Genomic DNA, 21,441 nt, shown 5'->3' with positions numbered 1-21,441 from the left:
TTGGAATACACCAACAAACAATTGAGGATGATAGGTGTAACTGCTATTCCGAGATGTCGTGTTTGGCACAGATGAGGAATTTGTGGCAGGCCGTGTCAAACCAGTAAGATGCACATGTGTGTGTACCAAATTGCAATTTTTTGTAGTAGTCTGTTATGTTTTTCTTACAACTGAGCCTAGGAGACTTGCAGGTTGTATTCCCACAAACTGTTTCCCATAGGTCTTTGGACAAGTTGGCCAATTCCAATGTTTTAACCATACAATACAACTTTAAATTTCTGAACATTTAAGTCAAGTTCCCAATTTCTGCATCACACTGAAATCTTAACGAGATCGGAGTGAATATCTGTGTAGCTTTTTCCCGACATTTCTTCCTTACTGATAACTGTACCATCTGCAAAAATTCTGAGATTACTACTAATATTGTCTGCCAAGTCATTAACGTACAACATAAACAGCAAGAGGCCCAATACACTTCTCTGGGGCACATCTGAACTTACTTTTACACCTTTCTATGAAGCTCTATGCAAGATAACACACTGCACCCTACCCACCACAAAATCCTCACGCAGGTTACTAATTTCATTTGATTTGTACATATCTTAATGTTAATACTCATCAATTCTTTATTATGCTGAAACACCATTATAGATGGAGAAACTAATCAATGAGGTCAAGATGGCAGCTCATTCTGTGGTCCTGACGTCACACATTCTCCGAAAGCCAATGAGCGTTCATTAGTGTTCGGAATGCTCTGCTGTCAATGTTGCCAGAGCGAGCATTAAACATGAGTGACGCAAGTTATTAGTTAATTTGTACTTAATTTGTCATGAGCTGTCACAGCCAGTTTTGATAAACAACAAAAACTACATAAACAATAGAGAGACATAACCTGCAGGATACGTGCTTACTTGAAGTGTAAAGCACTTCTATGTGCATACCGCAACTGTCATTTGGAATTGGCAATGCTGCAATCCCCTCAGACCACCTTTGTTGATAAATCGGACTACAGAAGATGAAGTGTTGGGAGCACAGAAGAAAGAATTTCTAAGTGTGCACTATGAACATTGTTTCTGTTATTTATGCAGCTGATGTTAACAACAGTAATGGCAGGTATATTACACAGACTATGACAGTCATCTTTTGTACCTTTGGTGAGTTTTGTTGTTACAGATGTCAGGTGTGGTTCAGCACATGTTTATGTGCCTAATGCCATATAACAACGATACAATGTGTATTCTTTTCTATCATTTTTATATTATTTATTTTATGAAGAACATTATCTTGTTCACACTTAATGTGGATGCAGTCTTTCAGGTAAATACTCATCCAATGGGCGTTATACTGATACACAACATGTCACATATTTTGAAAACTCTGGTACATGCTGACACTAATGTTTTGCTGGATCCCAAGTGAAACTGGCTGAAGCCACAACAACAATAGTGCATTTTAAACAATTGAAATTCTAGGTTGGAACAGCCTTAGTAGCTGGAGACAGTGGACCTGTGTGTGAGAGTTATTGTCATGTGAATATGTTTGCGTTTTCTACTTATGAAGTAGGAGTTCACCCAAAAAACTGAAATATTTCTAGCATTCTTTATTGTTGCATCTGTCTGTGACTTATGAAGTATTTAATTCATGAAACTTCTGAACTACTTTTTCATTTAATACGTATTAAACATTTGTGTGATTGAATTAACTAAAGCATAAGTATACAAATTTTGCATAAAATGTATGCAAACTTTAATAATATTTAAATATAAAAAAAATTAAACATTTCCGCTGAATATTTGTGACAATCACTGAATTTTTTGTTACATATATCATAGAATATTTGGTCTTCTAGCTCACATTTGGCAGGAGGTGGTTGTGTAGCGAGTCTTACGTTTGTGGTTCCGTAGAAAGCAGATACATTTAGTTGGAATTTGTTGCTCAAGGGAGCAAATGGATGTTAAATTTTGTAAATCTGATATTTGAAGAGTTGAAAATATCAAACTTCAGGACAATTAACAGAATAAAACATATCTTTGTAAAGTGAACATGTCCTCCAATGATGCTTCCTTCTGAATGATTATGGGAGTCCGTTCAGTGGGCAAGTCATTAAAGTGGTGTGTTACAGACTTGATACCTTCTATCTCTGATGAATAATGGATTTCATGAAAAACTCATTTTTAAAGGTCAAAGGTGACTGTCTTTAAAAGAAAAAAAAATTAAAAAAATGCCCCAGCCACAAAAAATTAAAAATATATCCCCTTGATCATGACACGGTTAATCTGGTAGAAAAGCTGTAAAAGGCAAGGTATGGAATAACATTAACACGATGCCTGCCCCCCGCTCTCTCTCTCTCTCTCTCTCTCTCTCTCTCTCTCTCTCTCTCTCTGTGTGTGTGTGTGTGTGTGTGTGTGTGTGGTGACAACAGTGTCTGGAGTGGCAACCTGCCAGCCACTACGTCTCCGCGCCAGGGCACTGTTGTGACATCGAGCCCGGTGCAGTTTCCACACCGGACAGCTGACAGATGTAACAGCCACAAAACAGTCACCCGGAATAAACAAAATGTATGGGATGGGGTCACACTATTAATAGCTTCAGGCTTTTATTTGTGGACTGGGGAATTCTGTTTAGGCTCATCAGCCTCGTGGAGTCCGAGAGATCCAACTGTAGAACCCCACTTTCTATTTGCAAGGTAGACAATAAATATTAAGAAACCTATTATATGTTGTCATCGTTCCTGCCATTTACATTCCAAATACTAGTTCGATATAACTTTCCCAACTGCTCTAGCCCGTACAGGACTCTAAATTTCTTCGAACCTCCTTATTGTAGTCAAAATGGTGATTGTATGGAATTTCAACCCCCTCCCCCAACACTTTCCTCCACTGGCAAATTAATGATTCCTCAATTTATAAGCCTGTATCCTATTGATCTCTTCCTCCTATTAGGCCAGGTGTGCTATATATTTCAGATGACTGACGTAGACCACTGTTCTGCAGCTCACAGTTACTTGTTTGGCACAGAGTGTTCACTGAATCACTTTCAGCCCATCTCTCAACCATTCCACTCTCAAGAAAAATGTGGGAAAAATAAACAACTGAATCTTTCCAGAATCTTTCCTGGCAAGCCCGAATTTCTCTTATTTTATTACGATGGCCGTTTCTCCCTGTGTACATGGGAACCAACAAAATATTTTCACATTTTGAGAAAAATGGTGACTGAAATATTGTAAAAACATGTTACTGCAATGGAAAACACCATGATGATGATTTTATTCATACATATAATAAACAGGAGTGGTAAAAGGCCACACCACTGTGACACTCCTGCCTGGATTCTGCCCCACTGACAGCTTGTCCCCTTTCTTGATCCATTCTCTGTTCGGTAAATTTTGCATATATTATCAACATGTAGTTGGGGAAATGTATTGTATGCTAGAATCCATAATAATTTGTAGAATCCATAATGATTTGTTTCTGTTGAATTTATCAAAAGCTTTTTAGTTAGTTAGTTAGTTAGTTAGTTAGTTAGTTGGTTGCGTGTTCCATTGATCAATCACACAGTACGGTAGCCATTATGATGTGGAACGTGTCGAGTGCACAAGGAATGCACATATGAAACAAGATTTTTTCATATATATGTATTACAATACAGAGTTAAAGATTAATATTTCCATTATTTACCCCATTCCCTTAAATGGCACAAACTGCATATACTATATTTACAGATTTATTTATTCCTATTCAAGAATTCATCTATGGTATAGAAGGAGTTGTCAAGGAGATATGATTTCAATTTATTCTCGAAGCTATTACTGCTGTCTGTCAGACATTTTATTTCATCTGGTAATTTGTCAAAAAATTTTATAGCGGCTTATTTTACCACTTTCTGTGCCAAAGATAGGTTGAGTAAAGGATAGTGTAAGTCTTTCTTTTTTCTGGTGTTATAATCATGAATGTCACTGTTGTTTTTAAACTGGTCCATGTTGTTGAGAACAAATTTCATTAGTGAGTAAATGTACTGTGAGGCTGTTGTAAGAATTCCCAATCTTTTAAAAAGATGCCTACAAGATGTGCAACTATAAATCCCACACATTATTCTAACCACTTTCTTTTGAGCAGTGAATACTTTTTGTCTAAATGTTGAGTTACCCCAAAATATTATTCCGTATGGTTTCAGAGAGTGAAAGTATGCAAAGTATGTTAGCTTACTAATTTCTATATCCTCAAAATTGGTAATTGTTCTGAGTGCAAAAGTTGATGAACCTAGTCGCTTTAGAAGATGCAAAACATGAATTTTCCAATTAAGATTCTCATCTATATGTACACCCAAAAACTTAGTATGCTCTACCCTGTCTACTGATTTCTGCTGATGTGTTATATTTATTGAAGGAACTGTATTTTTTGCAGCAGAAAATTGGATTTACTGTGTTTTTTCAAAGTTTAGAGAAAGCCCATTTGCAGAAAACCAATTAATGACTTTTCCAAAGACCTTATTTGTAGTCAATGATGGCAATATGTGTTTCTAGATTAAATTCTCTACATTTTTCTATTAGAATTCTCAAATCTCACTCAGATTGAAGAATTACAACTGGTACGTTCAGCTCTGCAAATTATTTGTTTGTTCCACAGTACCAGTTATGTGACAAAAATCACATTTGATGTAAAAAACTAGTTAGACGTGCAAGTGAATTCGAACATACTTTTTGTGTAAAACACGAATCAGTAAGCATTTGCGTGCCTTTGTGAGTGCACGTACGAGATTAAATAAAGTGTAGTGAAAGCGAATATTTTAATTGATTTGTAGTACCAGAATACATTTTTGACCAATTATATTCATTATTTATGTATACCTACTTTAATTTATAATATATTTCAAATAATTCATCCAACTTCAACAATGTTTGGCCTGATTGTATTTCATTTTTATTTTCATGTGGAAATTCTAATGAGCTGCTAATTCTCCACGATGGATATGGTTGCTATCAATTGTTTGTTACTACTGTGACAGGGAGCATTTCAAAATTCACTATGATCAACAAAAAGATCAACTAAAATTCAAATCCAGATGAGCAGAAGCACTCTGCATGCATGACAAAAAGAACAGAGATAGGCCTTCAGGCAGCACAGAAACAGAACTACAATGCACAAAGCATCACTATCCAACAAAACCAGTACCAGATGAGGTTACCCAAACTGGTGCATTAGAGCACTGGCTTCAGATTACAGGAACAAGGAAAAGAGGTAAAAGAGGAAATTGTAAAGGACAGATGGTGTGATGAGTAAATGATCATATGTGCCAAAACAAGAGTTAACTGTTTACAAGAATTTCAAAGGTATATTTTATTAAATATAATTAATTAAAATGTATGTCACCGTGTATTTTTCATTTTTTTATTCTCACAAATCCTATCAGTGTATCATCAAACTGTAAAATGAAAATCTCAGTAAATGAAATTTGCAAGTGTCGCAAAGCACCTGTCGTTGCGAAAATGTAACGTATCTCATTATACCAGATAGGTTTAGCATGTCTAAGACAAAGAAGCCAAGGGCTATGTTGGCAGCAGCTTAGCTAAAAGCACGGCATTCCGAGCCATGCCTGGGCAGAGGAAACAGACAATATGTGTCCCATAACAGGACAGGGAGGGCTTCCTTGAGGAGTAAACACTAAAAAAAAAAATTCCACGTCCTTCATGATGTAGGTTGGGTGTGGGGCGAATAACCACTCACTGCAAAACTGTCACATTACAAAATCAGAACAAGAACCTCAGATAATGCATGGGACACCTCCCAATTGGAAACATTCCAGTTTTTATCGATCGCAGAAGCTTACTCCAAGATATGCAGACATTCTGAAGAAAGCTAATCTACTACTACTTTTGCTGAACACCTCTTGATAGCCGGCCATACGCCAAAACAGTTAGAAGACACGGTTATCCTACACAGACAAGCCAAAGGACGGAGACTAGATCTATGGGAAGAGCTATTTATTTTCAAACATCTTGAGCTCAAAGACGGCAATATACTTAATGATCAGCTGAACCTTGCCTGTAGACAATTTTTCGAAGGCTTCAAACCCGTACTGTTTAATATATAACATAAATGTTAGTAACCTCAGTACTCCATTTCCTCAGGAAGCTATGATGCACTTTCTTATCTTTTTGTTCACTGCCTGTTATGTAAAAAATTTTTCTCACGATGTATGGCTGCCAATATACGGGCCTTCATGTAATAATTTTTTCGTTCTAACATATGTATTAGCTGGACTGTAGCCCAGGTCTCATAATTATGACTTAAGAGCCATTACGATTTTCTAAAATTTGTCACTTATATACATCCTATGTGTTTCACTATTATGGTAATATAACCGTTATATTCTGGCTGTATATGCCACTACATATTACTCATGGCGGATACGCCACCTGTCCTGTTTTTGATGAATGTTCAACGTGATTGCGCCTATAACTCCCAGTATGTCACAACGGGAGTGGTAAATGATTTTATTTATTTTTGTAACTCTATCTAAGGATGCATTTAATATTGATACCTCACGTTACTTCAGTACGCCAATCGGCAAATAGTTTGCGACCTGAGCGCCACCTGCCCTGGCCGCAGTGCTACTACGCTGGCCGATTTTACTCAGTCGCCCATGCGGTCTTCAACTACTATGTTCTTAATTTTTATATGTTTGACAAAGCCTGTACTCAGGGCTACATTTTATTTAGATCAACTGAGTTATGTAAATGTTTGCAAAAATGACTAAGATACTTCACTCCATGTTACTGTAAATGTAAGTATCAGCATTCCTTCTCACATGTTGTAATACAAGATTTTCCTAATATATATTATACTTTATTCTTGACTCATGTATCTTACCTTGGTTATAAATTATGATGTTCATTGTCCCCAGGCCGTCTTCTGAAGAAGATAGATTTATATCTATTGAAACCTAGGTAAAGATTACTTTATCCTTTGCAACTAGTCGGCCGTTTTTTAATCTGTTGACGTGGAACCGTTGCTGAATCGCAGCTATGTTTAAAATACTAATGTTATGGTCAAATACAGTCAAACATTCTCTCGAAGCTGTGGTTCCGCACATTTAAGGCAAATAAAAAATTTATAATTTCCACAATACGCATGACTGAGGATAACATGGTGATCAGTTGGTACCGTCGAGCCTTCAAGGCTTGTTCAGATGGAGTTGAGTTTGTTTAGTTTAGATTTAATCATGTATCATTCCCTTGCCATCTTCACCGAATACACATTCAAGGTAACCTGTAGCGCGAATCTGATGGAACAGTAGGGGTCTAGAATGAAATTTTCACTCTACAGTGGAGTGTGCGCTGATATGAATTTCCTGGCACATTAAAACTGTGTGCCGGACCGAGACTCGAACTCAGGATCTTTGCCTTTTGCGGGAAAGTGCTCTACCGTCTGAGCTAGCCAAGCACGACTCACGCCCTGTCCTCACAGCTTTAATTCTGCCCAGTACCTCGTCTGCTACCTTCCAGGTTCGCAGGAGAGCTTCTGTGAAGTTTGGAAGGTAGGAGACGAGGTACTGGTGGAATTAAAGCTGTGAGGACGAGGTTTGAGTTGTGCTTGGCTAGCTCAGATGATAGAGCACTTGCCCGCAAAAGGCAAAGGTCCCGAGTTTGAGTCTCGGTCCGGCACATAGTTGTAATCTGCCAGGAAGTTTCATAACAGTACAGGTATCAATAACGTGTTTTTTAGTGTAAACTGTATGCAAACCAGCAAAATGATTTCATACAACTAACACATCATCAACCATTAACATCTACTATACCAAGCCTTGTTCATGTAAAACTCTGAAACACTTACAGATGGGTGTATGTCCTTCTGGCTAAAAGTCACAAGAAATAAATAAAAAATAAGTAATGCAAGGGACATTCAGAACATGACTTCATCACAGGAAAATGACAAAAAATTTGGCAATAGTAACTTGGAACACATGAACAGCATCAAAACCTGAAAAAAATGAAAGAACCAGCTCAAGAAGACATGAAGTTTAAGTGTAATACTGTGACACTACAAAAAGCGAGATGGCAAGGACAAGGATAGACAGACATGCCTCCGTATTCTCCACTGTATAGTTGACCAGAAAGGACAGGTCTATCTGCACCAGGGCTTATAATAAGAGATTAGGAGAAGTCTTTTGGAAACTGAACATATAAATGAAAGACTTGGCAAGCTGAGAATAAAACAAAAAAAATAAGAATATAACATTAACAGTGCCATACATACCAACAGAAGAAGCAGAAGAAGAAATAAAAGAACAGTTTCACATAGACCTTGAAAGTCTGTGTACTAAAATACTAAACCTCAACCTGTTGCCAGTTTCAAGTGACTTTAGTACACAGGTTGTGCAAAATGAATGTCTATGAGTATCAGGGACATACACTTAACATGAAGAAAGTAATCAGAATGGAGCTATGTTATGTCAGTTTGCTGCTAGAAATAAGTTCCTCATCCAGAGTACCTGTTTTCCTCACAAACGAATACATTTTGGAATTCGGAAGTCAAGTGTAAGTGAAATAGTTGATCAAATAGATCACGAGTTAGTAAAAGTGTGATGATCCATGTCAGTCGTGGATGTACGGAGCTGCAGGGATCCAAACTGTGATTCAGACCACTATGCTGTAAAAGTCATAGTGAGAGAGAAGTCAGCTGTAATACATAAAAGTGGAATGGGAAAACAAGATAACTGGACTATAGAAAAACGGAATCATCCTGAAATTTTAAAAACTTACCAAATGAAAACTAAAGGTGTCCTAAAGGCTGGTAACAAAACAAAAGAGGGGAAAAGGCATCAGAAGAAATAATTGGAGTAAGAATGGCAAAACATGTATGGTTTGATGACAAATGTAGACTCACAATAGAACATAACAATTCAGTAAGAATGAGAATGCTAAACAGAGAGAGAGAGAGAGAGAGAGAGAGAGAGAGAGAGAGAGAGAGAGAGAATAAATGTGGAGGTGTATAAAGAATTAAGGTCTAATGCTTATAGCACATGTAAGAAAAAGAAAAGAATTGGCTGATAGGAAACTTTCAAGAGAAAGAAGAATTAAAGGACCAGAACAAAATATATCATGCAAAAGGTACACAAAAACCGTGTAAAAACATAAATGGTAAGATAACTAGAGCAGACAAAAAACATTGCAGAAATGGGCAGAATATTTGGAAGACATGGTCAGTACCAACTCAGGCCAGATATCAAGAGATCCACATGAAGAGAAGGAGAATATAGGGACAATAAAAGAGGAAAGGAAACAAGCAAAATGACCAGCAATGCACTAGGTCGAGTCTATGATATATAAATTGAAAATTAACTGTGCATGAGGTGATGATGTGATGATGTGACAGTGTCACAACTTACAAAATTTTTCTGTAACCTCTAAAGTGTGAAATACATGCACTAATAAAAAATGAAAGCATGTCTGACAATTGAAAAACAGGAATATTTCCTGCATATCAGAAAAGAGAAAAGTTAGCTTGTGAATATTATGGAGGCATAGCTTTATCGAATACAGCAGCCAAGATATTTTCTCCGGTTCTGAATGAAAGGGACATATACATCTTGTCTAATCATAAGAGCAACCAAGTTAAGAGGTGTGTGTGTGTGTGTGTGTGTGTGTGTGTGTGTGTGTGCGCGCGCTCTTTGTTTTTTCCTCTTAGGTTACCACTTGTCGAAGGATAGCTTTGACAGATAGCAAGTTTTCTTTTCTTTTGTGCGTGCCTATCGAAAACTCCACACTTTTGCTTTTCAGTGAGTGGTTTCCTTCAATCCAAAAGTATATACATTCTACAACAAAATGTCCTATAAGTCAAGAGTATACTATTCCCTTGTGCGACCATTTGTTACATATGAGTCAGAGATGTGGACAACAACAGAAGCAAAATCGAACAACCAAAGGACATTTGAGGAAAAATTCTGCAAAAAATTTGTGGGTCTATGAGAGGAGCAGCGAGTTTGAGAGTAAGCTACAACCATCAAAAACAAGAGCACACACCTGGGAATAATACAATGAAATTTATTAAATCTCAAAGAATATGCTGTTTAGGACATACAGAGAAGGTGACAGCTGTCAGGTTGCCCAAACGAATAATAAACGATAGATTATATACCGGCAGAAGGAAAGCTGACCACGAACTAAGTAGCTGGACAATGTATTAGCTGACCTTAACAAGGTGGAGATCCAAGGACGGAAGAGAAAAGGAGAGAACAGATGTTTGGAGGAAGATTATTGAGGAGGTCAAGGCCCATCAAGGGCTGTATTGCTGACGATGAAGGTATAGCATATCTTCGATCTGACTTTATATACACAAAAATATCATTTTTTAAATTTTTTTTTCCTTTCATGTAGAAATTTATTCAAGTTATGTGAAGCCTCTATTCTTCAGCCCCCTAACACTCCCACAGGGATGAAGAAGACAAAATTAATTTAAGCTTGCGCAAAACATTTAGGCAGTTATTCTCGCATACCATATACAATCAGAACAATGAGGTGTCCTGACGTGTGCTACTGTGCTAAGTACCACTTCACAGTGGATTGTGGAGTATGCATGCATATGTAGATCACCGACTTGTAATGAATGGCCGTGATGACAATGGCATGGTAGACTACAGCCATCTAGCAAGTCTACTGACTCTACAGCTGTCCACCTCCATCACTCAGTGGTCGGTGTGGATGACTGCCATGCAAGGGGCCTTTATTCGATTCCTGGCTCGGTTGGAGGTTTTATCTGCTCAGGGCCTGTGTGTTGTGCTGTATTCATTGCCATTTGATCATTGTAGAGGTGCAAATCACTGAAGTGGCATCAAATAAAAAGACATCCACTAGGTGGATGAACAACTCCAGATCAGGTCTCCCACACAAAAATGCCATACGATCATTTCCTTTCAATCTCACAACCACAGTACCAGAGCTGAAAATAATTTCCATACCCAGTATACATTACTGTCTAGTGTGCAGATGGACAATTACACTCCGATGCAAAAGGCTTATGAATTGCCGGTACACAAAGCTTGAAAGTGAAGCACTATGTATTCAGAAATGAAACTGAAGGATACATTTTCACTCACTCCTTCAATAATTTGTCAGAACTCGGGGAATACATATGAGCCGAGTGGAGTGGCCGCGCAGTTTGAGGCAGATTGCGCGGCCCCTCCAGCCGGAGGTTCGAGTCGTCCCTCGGACATGGGGGTGTGTGTTGTTCTCAGCATAAGTTAGTTTACGTAGTGTGTAAGTCTAGGGACTGATTACCTCAGCAGTTTGGTCCCTTAGGAATCCCCATACAATTAGGAATTCATGCACTACATATGAATGAACAAATGAATGAATTGTGATCCATCTTATGCACAGTGCATGTTTGTTTATGCTTCCTCGCCAAATTCTGTAACTCCACTGCAATGATAAACCACTTTAAAGTTTTGCTATGGAAATACTGACAAGTGTTTAGAACTAATATATTATCTGCACTCCCATTTAACACCTGAGTGGGAAGGCCCCTTTTTTATAACACGAGCGGGCACGTGGCTTAATTTGTACACATGTAAAGAATGGCTGTCTTTTGTTACCAAGATAAACATGTATGAGCAAAATTACAGTTTAATCTTAGTTTGGTTAAACAATGATAAAATAAACTTACACGAGCTAAATCGTCATTTCATAAACAGCATTAAAATAAACATTAATTATATCATTCTGTTGCCGGATACAAGTGTTACCCCACAGTAATGACCCACTTGAGGCATTAAAAACCACAGTTGCATCAGATCCCAGCCAACCATTTATCCGATTGCTAATTATCTTGTAGACAACTGCTTCATTGTGGGACTATGCCGCTACTTCAGAACCTAGGTCTTTTTTTGCAAGAATTTCAAATTTTTCCTCACCTAGCTCGCTGTTTATTTCACATTACTGTTGTTCACTTGGACGTATGAGAGCACCACTTATCACAGTGTTAGCTAAAGCAATAGTGAAGGAAGAGTTACAGGTTCACAATTGTAAAACAACAATGCAATGGTACAAGACAATTATTATTTGTGGTTGGTGCACTTTATAACCCACTCTAGGGTTAAATTTTATTCCATCAATATTTAACTTAACAACCATGAAGAACTTTAGTCCAATCAGCAAAGGAAAATTAGGGACAAAATCAGCATAGTCACAAATTTTTTTTAAGTCATAAAAGGGGGGGGGGGGGGGGCTGTAATGAAGAACATACTAAAAACCCTGACCATAGGGTGTGAGAGTGAGGGTGGGGTGTGGGGGGCATTTAAAGATCTCTTTTGTAGGTTTTTCTTGACTTTCTCCAAAACTGTGACATCTAGCTAAAATGACTGCAGTACAAAATTAAACTACATTAAGGACCTATCCATTTTTTCTCTAAGACTTATAACTCCCACATTGCAAGGGACTGAAAAATCTCTGGTTATTAAAAATAGTATTTTAATGGTATAAAATTAATGTATATTGTTAAATAAAGAGGGTGAAGAATGAACATTAAATGTTTATATCACATAGGAGGCATTACAACTTGAGCTCTGGGGTATAACTTGATGGAAAGGTGGAGATAGATGTTAGAAGCACGGAGGAACATAGGTCATCTTTTTACAGCTTGAAGATGTCACATGCATCACCCCAGTCTCAGCTCTTCCAACATCTGAAGAAGCTTAAATTGGCTCCCTCTGCAGCAGAAGTAGGTCACCTATATGTTACAGAACTTCACACATTTCAACACAAGCCAAGCAATGCATTGTGGCAGATTACTGTCCTACATTTAAACGTGATTAGTCTTATTCCACCAGCGCCCTTTTTGCAAGAATAAACTGTGGCTGTGTGGTAAGTGGCTTGACTCAGTGCAGCCCACTCTGCAAGTGTCAGCAATTCCTGAATGGAGGATAGTCGTGCAGTCTACCAGTAACACAATTAATGGTGAGAGAAACACAGCACTTTTCTGGTCATTGATTAATTCACCACCAAGCAAATGCAGCACGATTACATAGATTTACAATGTGCTGTCAATGACAGCAGACAGGTCCCACATTTATCAATCCAGTTCCTTTCCCACCAACACTGCACAGGTTACCGACAACATCACACTTGCAAATTAAACACTTATCTTTTGTTTATACGAATGTATGTTACATAAAAGCTCACAAACAACTGCAAATAAGTACTCGTTTAATAAATGGAAAATACACCTATCAAAAAAGTTAGGCATATAATTAGTTCCTTTGTCTTGAAATGAGATAGATGTCTTACACTGTATTTTTTGATAATACAGAATTTTACACGAAGGAAAACTACACCACATGTTCGCGTTGAACCACTTATGAAATGAAAAAGTAACATTATTTGGGGAAAAAAAAAAAAAAAAAAAAAACGGGTTACCGTGGCCCACAATACCAAAACACATAAAATGCAGCACTTGTCCAGTGCAGGTCCTCTATGAAACACAAAACAACATTGTTCTTGTTGCAAATCTCAGTCCAATGACTGGTTTGATGCAGCTCTCCGTGCTACTCTATCCTGCACATTCTTTCTCACCGCTGAATAACTACTTCCTTTTGAAGCTGCTTACTATATTTGCTTCTTGTCCTTTTTCTACACTCCCCCCCCCCCCACCCCCCAAATACTAAATTGATGTTTCCTTTATGTCTCAGAATGTGTCCTATCAACAGATCCCTTCTTTTAGTCAAGTTGTGCAACATATTTCTTTTTGTCCCAGTTCTACTTAGTACCTTCTCACTACTTAGATTACCTACCTACCTAATTCCAGCATTCTTCTGTTGTAGTATCACATTTTAAAAGTTTCTTTCCTCTTTTTGTCTAAACTGTTTATCATCCAGGTTTCATTTCCATACATGGCTACACTCCAGGTAATGGCCTTCAGAAAATATTTCTTAACACTCCAATCTATATTTGATGTTAGCAAATTTCTCTTGTCCAGAAATACTTTTCTTGCCATTGCCAGTCTACATATCATATCCTCTCTGCTTTGGGTGCCATCAATTATGTCAGTGTCTTGTACATTAATCTAATTTCCTCAGCATCACTGGTGTAACTCGTTTATGTTCCATTACCCTCATTTTGCTTTTGTTGATGTTCATCTTACAACCCCCTTTCAAGACACTGTCCATTCTGTTTGAATGCTCTTCTGCATCCTTTCCTGTCTGACTGAGTTACAGTGTCACTGCCAGACCTAAAAGGTTTTATTTCTTCTTCCTGAATTTGACACCCTTCACCAAATTATCCCTCTGTTTCTTTTATTGTCTACTCAGTGTACAGACTGAATAACATCAGGAGTAGACTACAATACAATCATGGTCTCACTCCCTTCTCAACTGCTCCTTCCCCTTTACAGCCCTCAACTCTTATAACTGTCATCTCGTTTCTACACAAGTTGTATATAGCTTTTTGCTTCCTCTGTTTTACCCCTGCTACCTTCAGAATTTCAAAGAGTGTTATTTCAGTCAACATCGTCAAAGCTTTCTCTGCGTCTGCAAATGCTGTAAAACAGCAATTTGCCTTTCCTTAACCTATCTTCTGAGAGCAGCAGTAGTATCAGTAAATTTCTCTGGGATCCAAACTGATCTTCCCTGAAGTTGGCATCTCCCAGTACGTCCATTCTTCTCTAAATAATTCGTTTTAGCATTTTGCAACTGTAAATTATTAAACTGAAAGTTCGGTAATATTCACATCTGTCAGTACCTGCTTAGTTAAACAGGCCAGGGCAGGAGGTGGGGGCTGGGAGGGGGCGCAAACAAACTAATTGGCATCAAAAAGACCAGACCAGTTACGGTATAGAGCTCAACTTAAAAACCAATACTGCTACAAAAATATTAAAACAGATGGCACTACAAATATCTAAAAGCAAGACCAACGCATAGCAAAAACTCATGAACACTAAAAATATTCAGTACTGACTACATCAGCTGACATGTCCACAATACAAAAAAAAAAAAAAAAAAAAAAAAAAAAAAAAAAAAAAAAACCATTGCTCATATAACTAACATTGTAAATCTAACTTTATCAACATAGGTAAAACACATTCCACAAACCAAGATCCAACATAATTACCAACAACTAATGATACAATCCAAAATCCCTAAAAAAGACTTGCATTACTACCAATTTCAGTCTGCAAGACACAAAATTATGTACATGAACACACATACCATACATACTACAACAAACAGATAAAACCAAAAGACATACTTACCAACCACAGTCAGGTGACACACAAGTCTAGCAATAGCAAAAACAATAGGTCATCAATACAGTCTCTCAAATAGCAAGCCTAGACTTATCAAACCAAGAATCGCTCCAGATAGAATGACATACATTGTCCCGTCAGCACCACATACACTGGTCCCTAATGCAAGATGCAGCAACTTTAGTCAATCTCATACCTTCTCCACAAACTCAGCAGTTAAACGAAATAACTGTAGAAATTTAATTGTACTCAACATGTCCTCTCCCACTGCAGCATGTAGGGATCTACTCGTGAACTTTGTTGCCACATCCATAATTAACAAAAAACAAAATAGAAAATTAAATTGCAAACTGTAAAATAACACACTACACTAATAATTCCAAACTCGAAAAAAAGTCTACGGCCCATAACTGCCAACGTTAAAATAGCTCACTACCAAACCACGACAAACTCTTTCAAAATTATTGTCACAAACAGCACTCAAGGAGTCTAATATCACTAACAACATTCAAAAACAATTTATAAACAAAGATCCCATACTAGAGGGCACCACCACATACTTCATCACACCCTCTAAAAACATGATCTATTTCAAACACACTGCACCACCATGATGTCACACAACACAATACAGTTATATTATGGGTCAAATAAGATGAGTGGTATCGAATGCTCGAGTGGACTCTAAAAGTATATCTATGCCATACTGCAAAGAGGTATTTTTTTTTTCCCCACTGAAAAAGACGAGTTTGGAAATATAAGGGTTAATTAGTATAATCATGATTTATCATCCTAGTGTTGTACAGGAACAACATTAGTGACTTCTTCACCAGCTGTTTATAAGGAAGGTAGTTGGCCATGTTTAATTCAAAATTAAGTTGTTAGCTGCTCACAAGTTTACAGGACGAAAATTAGTCACCCCTGTGCACTTTGATATGAATTGTGAAGCCTTTCCAGACGAGGCAGTAATCGAGTCACATCCTCAACTATGCGCACACAGCCTCTATATGAGCACAAGGCAGTAGTGATAACAGAGACATTTATGTATCAAGCAGATAATGTAAATAAACATGGCTAAGTGTACAGACATGACAGTGGTAAAAAGTGGTGAAGTTGCTGCATTTGTTGATGTGGCAGACTGTTCAATGTGGCTACGCGCAGTGTACCACATGTGGCCACGACAATCATCATCAGAATCGTGGTCGGAAAAAGATATTGACTGAGAGCAACTGCAGACGCATTTCATGGCCTGTGAATCAAAACTGGTTTGAAACACAACGGGAATTGCTGCAGGCAGTGAACGAAGGTCCATTCCAAGCCATTAGCAAGAGAACTTTGCAAGAGGAACTGCATGCAATGAACATTTAGAGTCGGTCTCCTCAAAAGAGGCCACTGTTCACACAAGCACATCAAGACGACAATAGAAAACTTCATCGCGCTGAAAGAATTTGCGACTTGTTTTCTGAACACTTTCCACACTATTAGGCCTCGACTGGCCAGCAAAATCACCTCACTTTAACCCCACAGAAAATCTGTAGGACATATTGGAACAGCAAGTAAAATGTCTATACCAGTACCCTCCACAATTTGATGGAATCGCATGATCAAATCTTCAGAGGGTGGTTTAACCTGGATGCAACATACTTGCACAACCTTGTGGACTTACTTTGTAACTGAACCCAGGTGGTTACCAAGACCAGGGATGGCATTGCAAGGCATTAAATGATGCCTGTAGTGATTTCACTAGGGGTGACTAATTTCTGATTTGGTGCTGTGTAAATTAAGAACAGGGTGAAGATACATTGCACTAAATAATGGTGAAATAATTACAACACCAACTTTCTCCTCTAAATGCACAAATATTTCATTGTTCCCACATACTTACGGAGAAATGAGCCTCGTGATAAAATACGAGAAACCAGATCTTGCACTGAAAGGTGTTCATTTTTTCATGTGCTATTTAAGAGTGGAATGGTCACAGTCTCAATGTAGTACTATGAACACTATGCCAAACACTTTAAGTGTGAATTACAGAGTAATCACATAGAAGCGAAAGTAGTGAATAATATATGCGCAGTCACCTTTGACCAAAGTAATCCTGTCAACAAGGCAACTTTTCACCAGCACTACTCAACTGCTATAACATTGTTGTGCATAATTTTAACTATGTAAGTATTGTGACCTCCTTAGGATGGCATTTTTTAGATTGCAATTTCAGTGGAGCGTAAATAATACTACAGAGTGCACAATGTAAAGGGGGGGGGGGGGGGGGGGCAGATCATCACGAGACATTCATTGCCTTTTCCAACTCTCAACGAAATTACCACTTTTCTTCCTAACCTAGACCTCAGATTACACCACAGAATAGTACCATCACAAGAAACAAAAATAAAAACAAATCATGCTATAGTTTTCAGTACATGTTTATATTTTCAGAACAACAATGAAAGCTGAGGCAGATGCTAAACATCAATGAGTGGCCATAAATAAATTTATATTTTATGAAATGTGGCACCAAAACATATCATTATTCCCAAGCGTATGCCACTCACTGAATAAACCTTGGGACTGTGTATAAAAAAGTTTACTGTGCACTCAATAACCAGTTTCTAACTTAATTAGTACATTAGTCATTATTTTCACTGCTGAGGTTTGTTGCCAGGATTAATAACAACACTGCACGAACAGACACTATTATATAACTCTGTTCTTTCAAATGTTAAGTTTACTGCTGAACCTCTCTCACAGGTTGCAAACTTTGCTGATAAAATAAAACGAATTTCTAACTGATAAAATGCTTCTGAGTTTCCAGGCATCAACAAGACTCTCCAGTGACCCACTAAAGAAAAGAGGAAAATTCTTTCTTTACAAAAGGCACAGTTTCCTTAGAGCATTGTCACATAAATTTAATTACCAACTGTAATTACATCCTTATATTATAGTGTTTGATGATATCTATTTTGCGTAACAGGAAATGTTTCATCAGTTTTCTTCTTTTCATGACATTATTGTTTTATAATAATCAATGTATATAAAATATGAAATATTTTTCAAACAAATGGAAAAAAGAGGATATTTCTGTAGCAGTGGTGGCAACAGCAGTATCTGGATTAACTGGTGCTTTCAGTACTGCTTCACCAATTTGCAACCACAGTGCCACTTTTTAACTTTTTCTACACCTCTGTCTACACTATAGATCACTGTCACTGCAACCAATGTTCCGAAAAATAACAAATGCAGAGAAATATTACCAATGTCCAGTTTGCACATACATGATATCATACACCAAAACATTATTATGCCATGATATAAAGCCAACATCCATTATCAGTATTTTCAGTTGACCCAGACTTTCTAAATGGCAACTGGCACAACAGATCTCATACAAATATAGTTTCTACTTGCCCATATAACTGCATTATTACCATAATAATTACACACGGGCAGCAGAAACAAAACTTTACTAAATAATACTTTTTAAGTGAATGTATGTTGTATATTAGTTTGTGCTAAAGACAGCTTTAATGTGGAGAAATGAATGTCATTTTTCCTTCTGGTACTGTAATTATATGCGTAACTGTTCTTTCTGAATGGCACTGGATTATTTACAACAAACTTTATGAGGAGATGAATACACTGAGAAGCAGCAGTACAAATGCCCAACTTCTTTAACAGATGTCTACATGGTGATCCTGGGTGTTCACTATAGACTATTCTTACAGCATACTTTCGAGCAATGATTACTTACCCTAGAACTGAATCTAATTTCAACACAATGAAAATATTCAAAACGTCTACTTAATGAATTTTCTCTTCACTAGATTTGCAATGATTCTAAATGCAAATGAGGCTGAACTAAGATGTTCTATGAGTTCCAAAATGTGTTTCTGTATGGTTTAAAATCTCATTGATATGGAAACATAAATATTTTGAAGTCTGCATCATATTTATCGTTTCCTCGTCACATGTTATGCTTATCACTGGAGTTGGACCGCTAAATGTTCAGAACTCAATGTGATTTCAACACAATGAAAACAGAAAATGTTAAGTATTTATGATGTGATTGCAAAAATCCTTAAAACAAGGGAGATGGCAACACATAAACACAGAAGACCATTTTAAGAGAGTTTTGTACTCAGTCTGCCTACAACTTACAGAATGATTTAACTAAGTACTGTTTTCTTAAAGTACTCTATATTAATCTTTTTTATCTTCAAAGTTTCTTTTCAATGAAAAGTACAGATAACCATACAAAGCAAACATTATTGCCTGTTATGAGCTAGAGAATTGGTCTCATGGTGTAAAGCTCGTTTAAAGATTTATCTCCGAGCATGATGGTACCCTTTGAACAGGTAGTGTGTTTCTTATATACATTTAAATGGTCAAAGGGAGGAAAACAGCGTGAATCAAAGGGGTTGACCTATAGTAAAAGTGGACAAAAGCCATTCGCAACAAAACTGTACAGAGAGGTGGTAAAGTTTGTTCCAGGATCAGTTAATTCAGATATGAATGTAGCTATTAAAATTGGGGCACTGAAATGAACAAGAAATCTGGATTCTCCAACAATGCCAGGTTGGCATACACAATCGAGAAAATCTCAACAAATGGATTACAGCAACCAAGTCAATAAGAAAACCTATGAATCTGACTTGGGCAAACCATCTTCCTCCATTTGCTGTCTGTGTAGAATCTGAATTAGAAGTATTGCTCAGAGTAAAAAAATGATAAAAATAGTGAGAGAAAATCTGCCTGTTGTTGAAACGTTAATTACACGAAAGATTCTACTTCTTGTTTATGATAGGGCAAAAAACACTATTACGTAAATGGCATTAATAAAATCTGTGCCGCCAGTTATTTCTACTATTTCAAATTCTTCAGCGTCATAATTACATAGCACAATACAAATGCATATAAAGTCACGTTGCAGAGTGACACAGCATCTTCTGACTTCTAATGCCAAATATTTTAACGTGCCAAGTCCCAGTGCGTATTAAGAGTTTAATTTCCAAACAATATGTTCCGTTCTGCTTAAAATGTTGCATGAAAAATGCGATAAGCAGGTAACGATAATTCGTTGAATGAGTGAAATATTACTGTTCTGAAATTAGAGATTTCATCATTTCAACAGAGTAGGCCTACCCTTGTTGTCTCATGTATTATTTGTGCTAGAAAAACATATTTAGAAGTTCTCGGTAGACGCCTTCACCATATGGAATTGCCTGATCTTGAAAGCGTATGAACGTAGTATACACTTACAGTAAAATCTTAGGGCGCACAAGCTCTCACTGATGTGAAATTACTCAAACATACCTGCGGCGCTGAGACTCGTAGACGAGCCTTGCATACGCTGAAGTATCACAACATCCCCATCAGCAACGCCGTGCTCTTTCAGTGATTTTCTGTCATCTGTCAGTGGCCGACCGCTGTATACAATCAGAATTTCCCTCGAAGGAAACCCCGACTCCATTTCACATAGCGCTTTGAAGTTCTCCAGCTCCAAGTCCTCGCTCACGTCGAGGACAAATATTTCGTCCGCAAGAGTTGTGACCGTCACCCTCATCGTCCTTAATGGAAACACTAGTTATCTGCACAACAGCAACTCTTCAAGCCACAATAGCCAACACAGACTCGGACCAGAATGTAAACTATCAACGCCAGACACCAAAATAAGCAACCTCACGCCGCCATCTTCGTACGAGTAGGTGCTACCACCATAACGGATTTTAAAAATGAAATAATTCAGGCAACAGTTTTTTTACTTACATTACTCTTCTGGTGTTTATTGCCCTTGTTACCGGGATGCACTTAATACATATATCACCGTTCAATTCAATCTATTTGAAACGTTGGAAAAAGCTGGGTGATAATATTGTCGTAGGAAAAATTACTGCACAGACGGGCCACGTCGCTGAAAAGTAGAATAACGGGGGGCGTTCCCGATTACTGTTTCAGTTTACGTCAGTCCTTTGAAAGGAAGGGCGGAATAGGATGTGCGGTCCATTGCTCATGCAAGAAGGTGGGTATTCAATACAATAAAGTACAATAGAGTGCCTTGAATCCCACCCTTCTCCGGCATGAGCATCGTGGTTGCAAATGTGAAGCAGACGACCATGTATGTGCATTAGGGGGGCCATTGCTCATGTTCGCCAACAATAGACCATTGATCATAAACGTTATTTAAATAGGGTGCTAATACATTTGACTGGTC

At 37.6% G+C, this 21,441-nt stretch overlaps 1 protein-coding gene across 2 annotated transcripts in view; it reads right to left on the bottom strand.

Annotated features, from left to right (window-relative positions):
- Positions 1–20,910, bottom strand: part of LOC126213031 (protein DDI1 homolog 2) — a 167,937-nt gene extending 147,027 nt beyond the window's left edge. For both annotated transcript variants that reach the window (XM_049940601.1, XM_049940602.1), the window contains exon 1: positions 20,544–20,910. In XM_049940601.1, the coding sequence (XP_049796558.1) occupies positions 20,544–20,793 (250 nt within the window). In that variant the 5' untranslated portion in view covers positions 20,794–20,910. The remainder of the gene's footprint in view (positions 1–20,543) is intronic.
- Between the last annotated feature and the right edge of the window lie 531 nt (positions 20,911–21,441).

This window comes from Schistocerca nitens, chromosome 11, assembly GCF_023898315.1.
Source record: "Schistocerca nitens isolate TAMUIC-IGC-003100 chromosome 11, iqSchNite1.1, whole genome shotgun sequence".
NCBI classification, from domain to species: Eukaryota; Metazoa; Arthropoda; class Insecta; order Orthoptera; family Acrididae; genus Schistocerca; species Schistocerca nitens.
The sequence above is the reverse complement of the archived record's forward strand: the minus strand, read 5'-3'. Positions and strand labels throughout refer to the sequence as shown.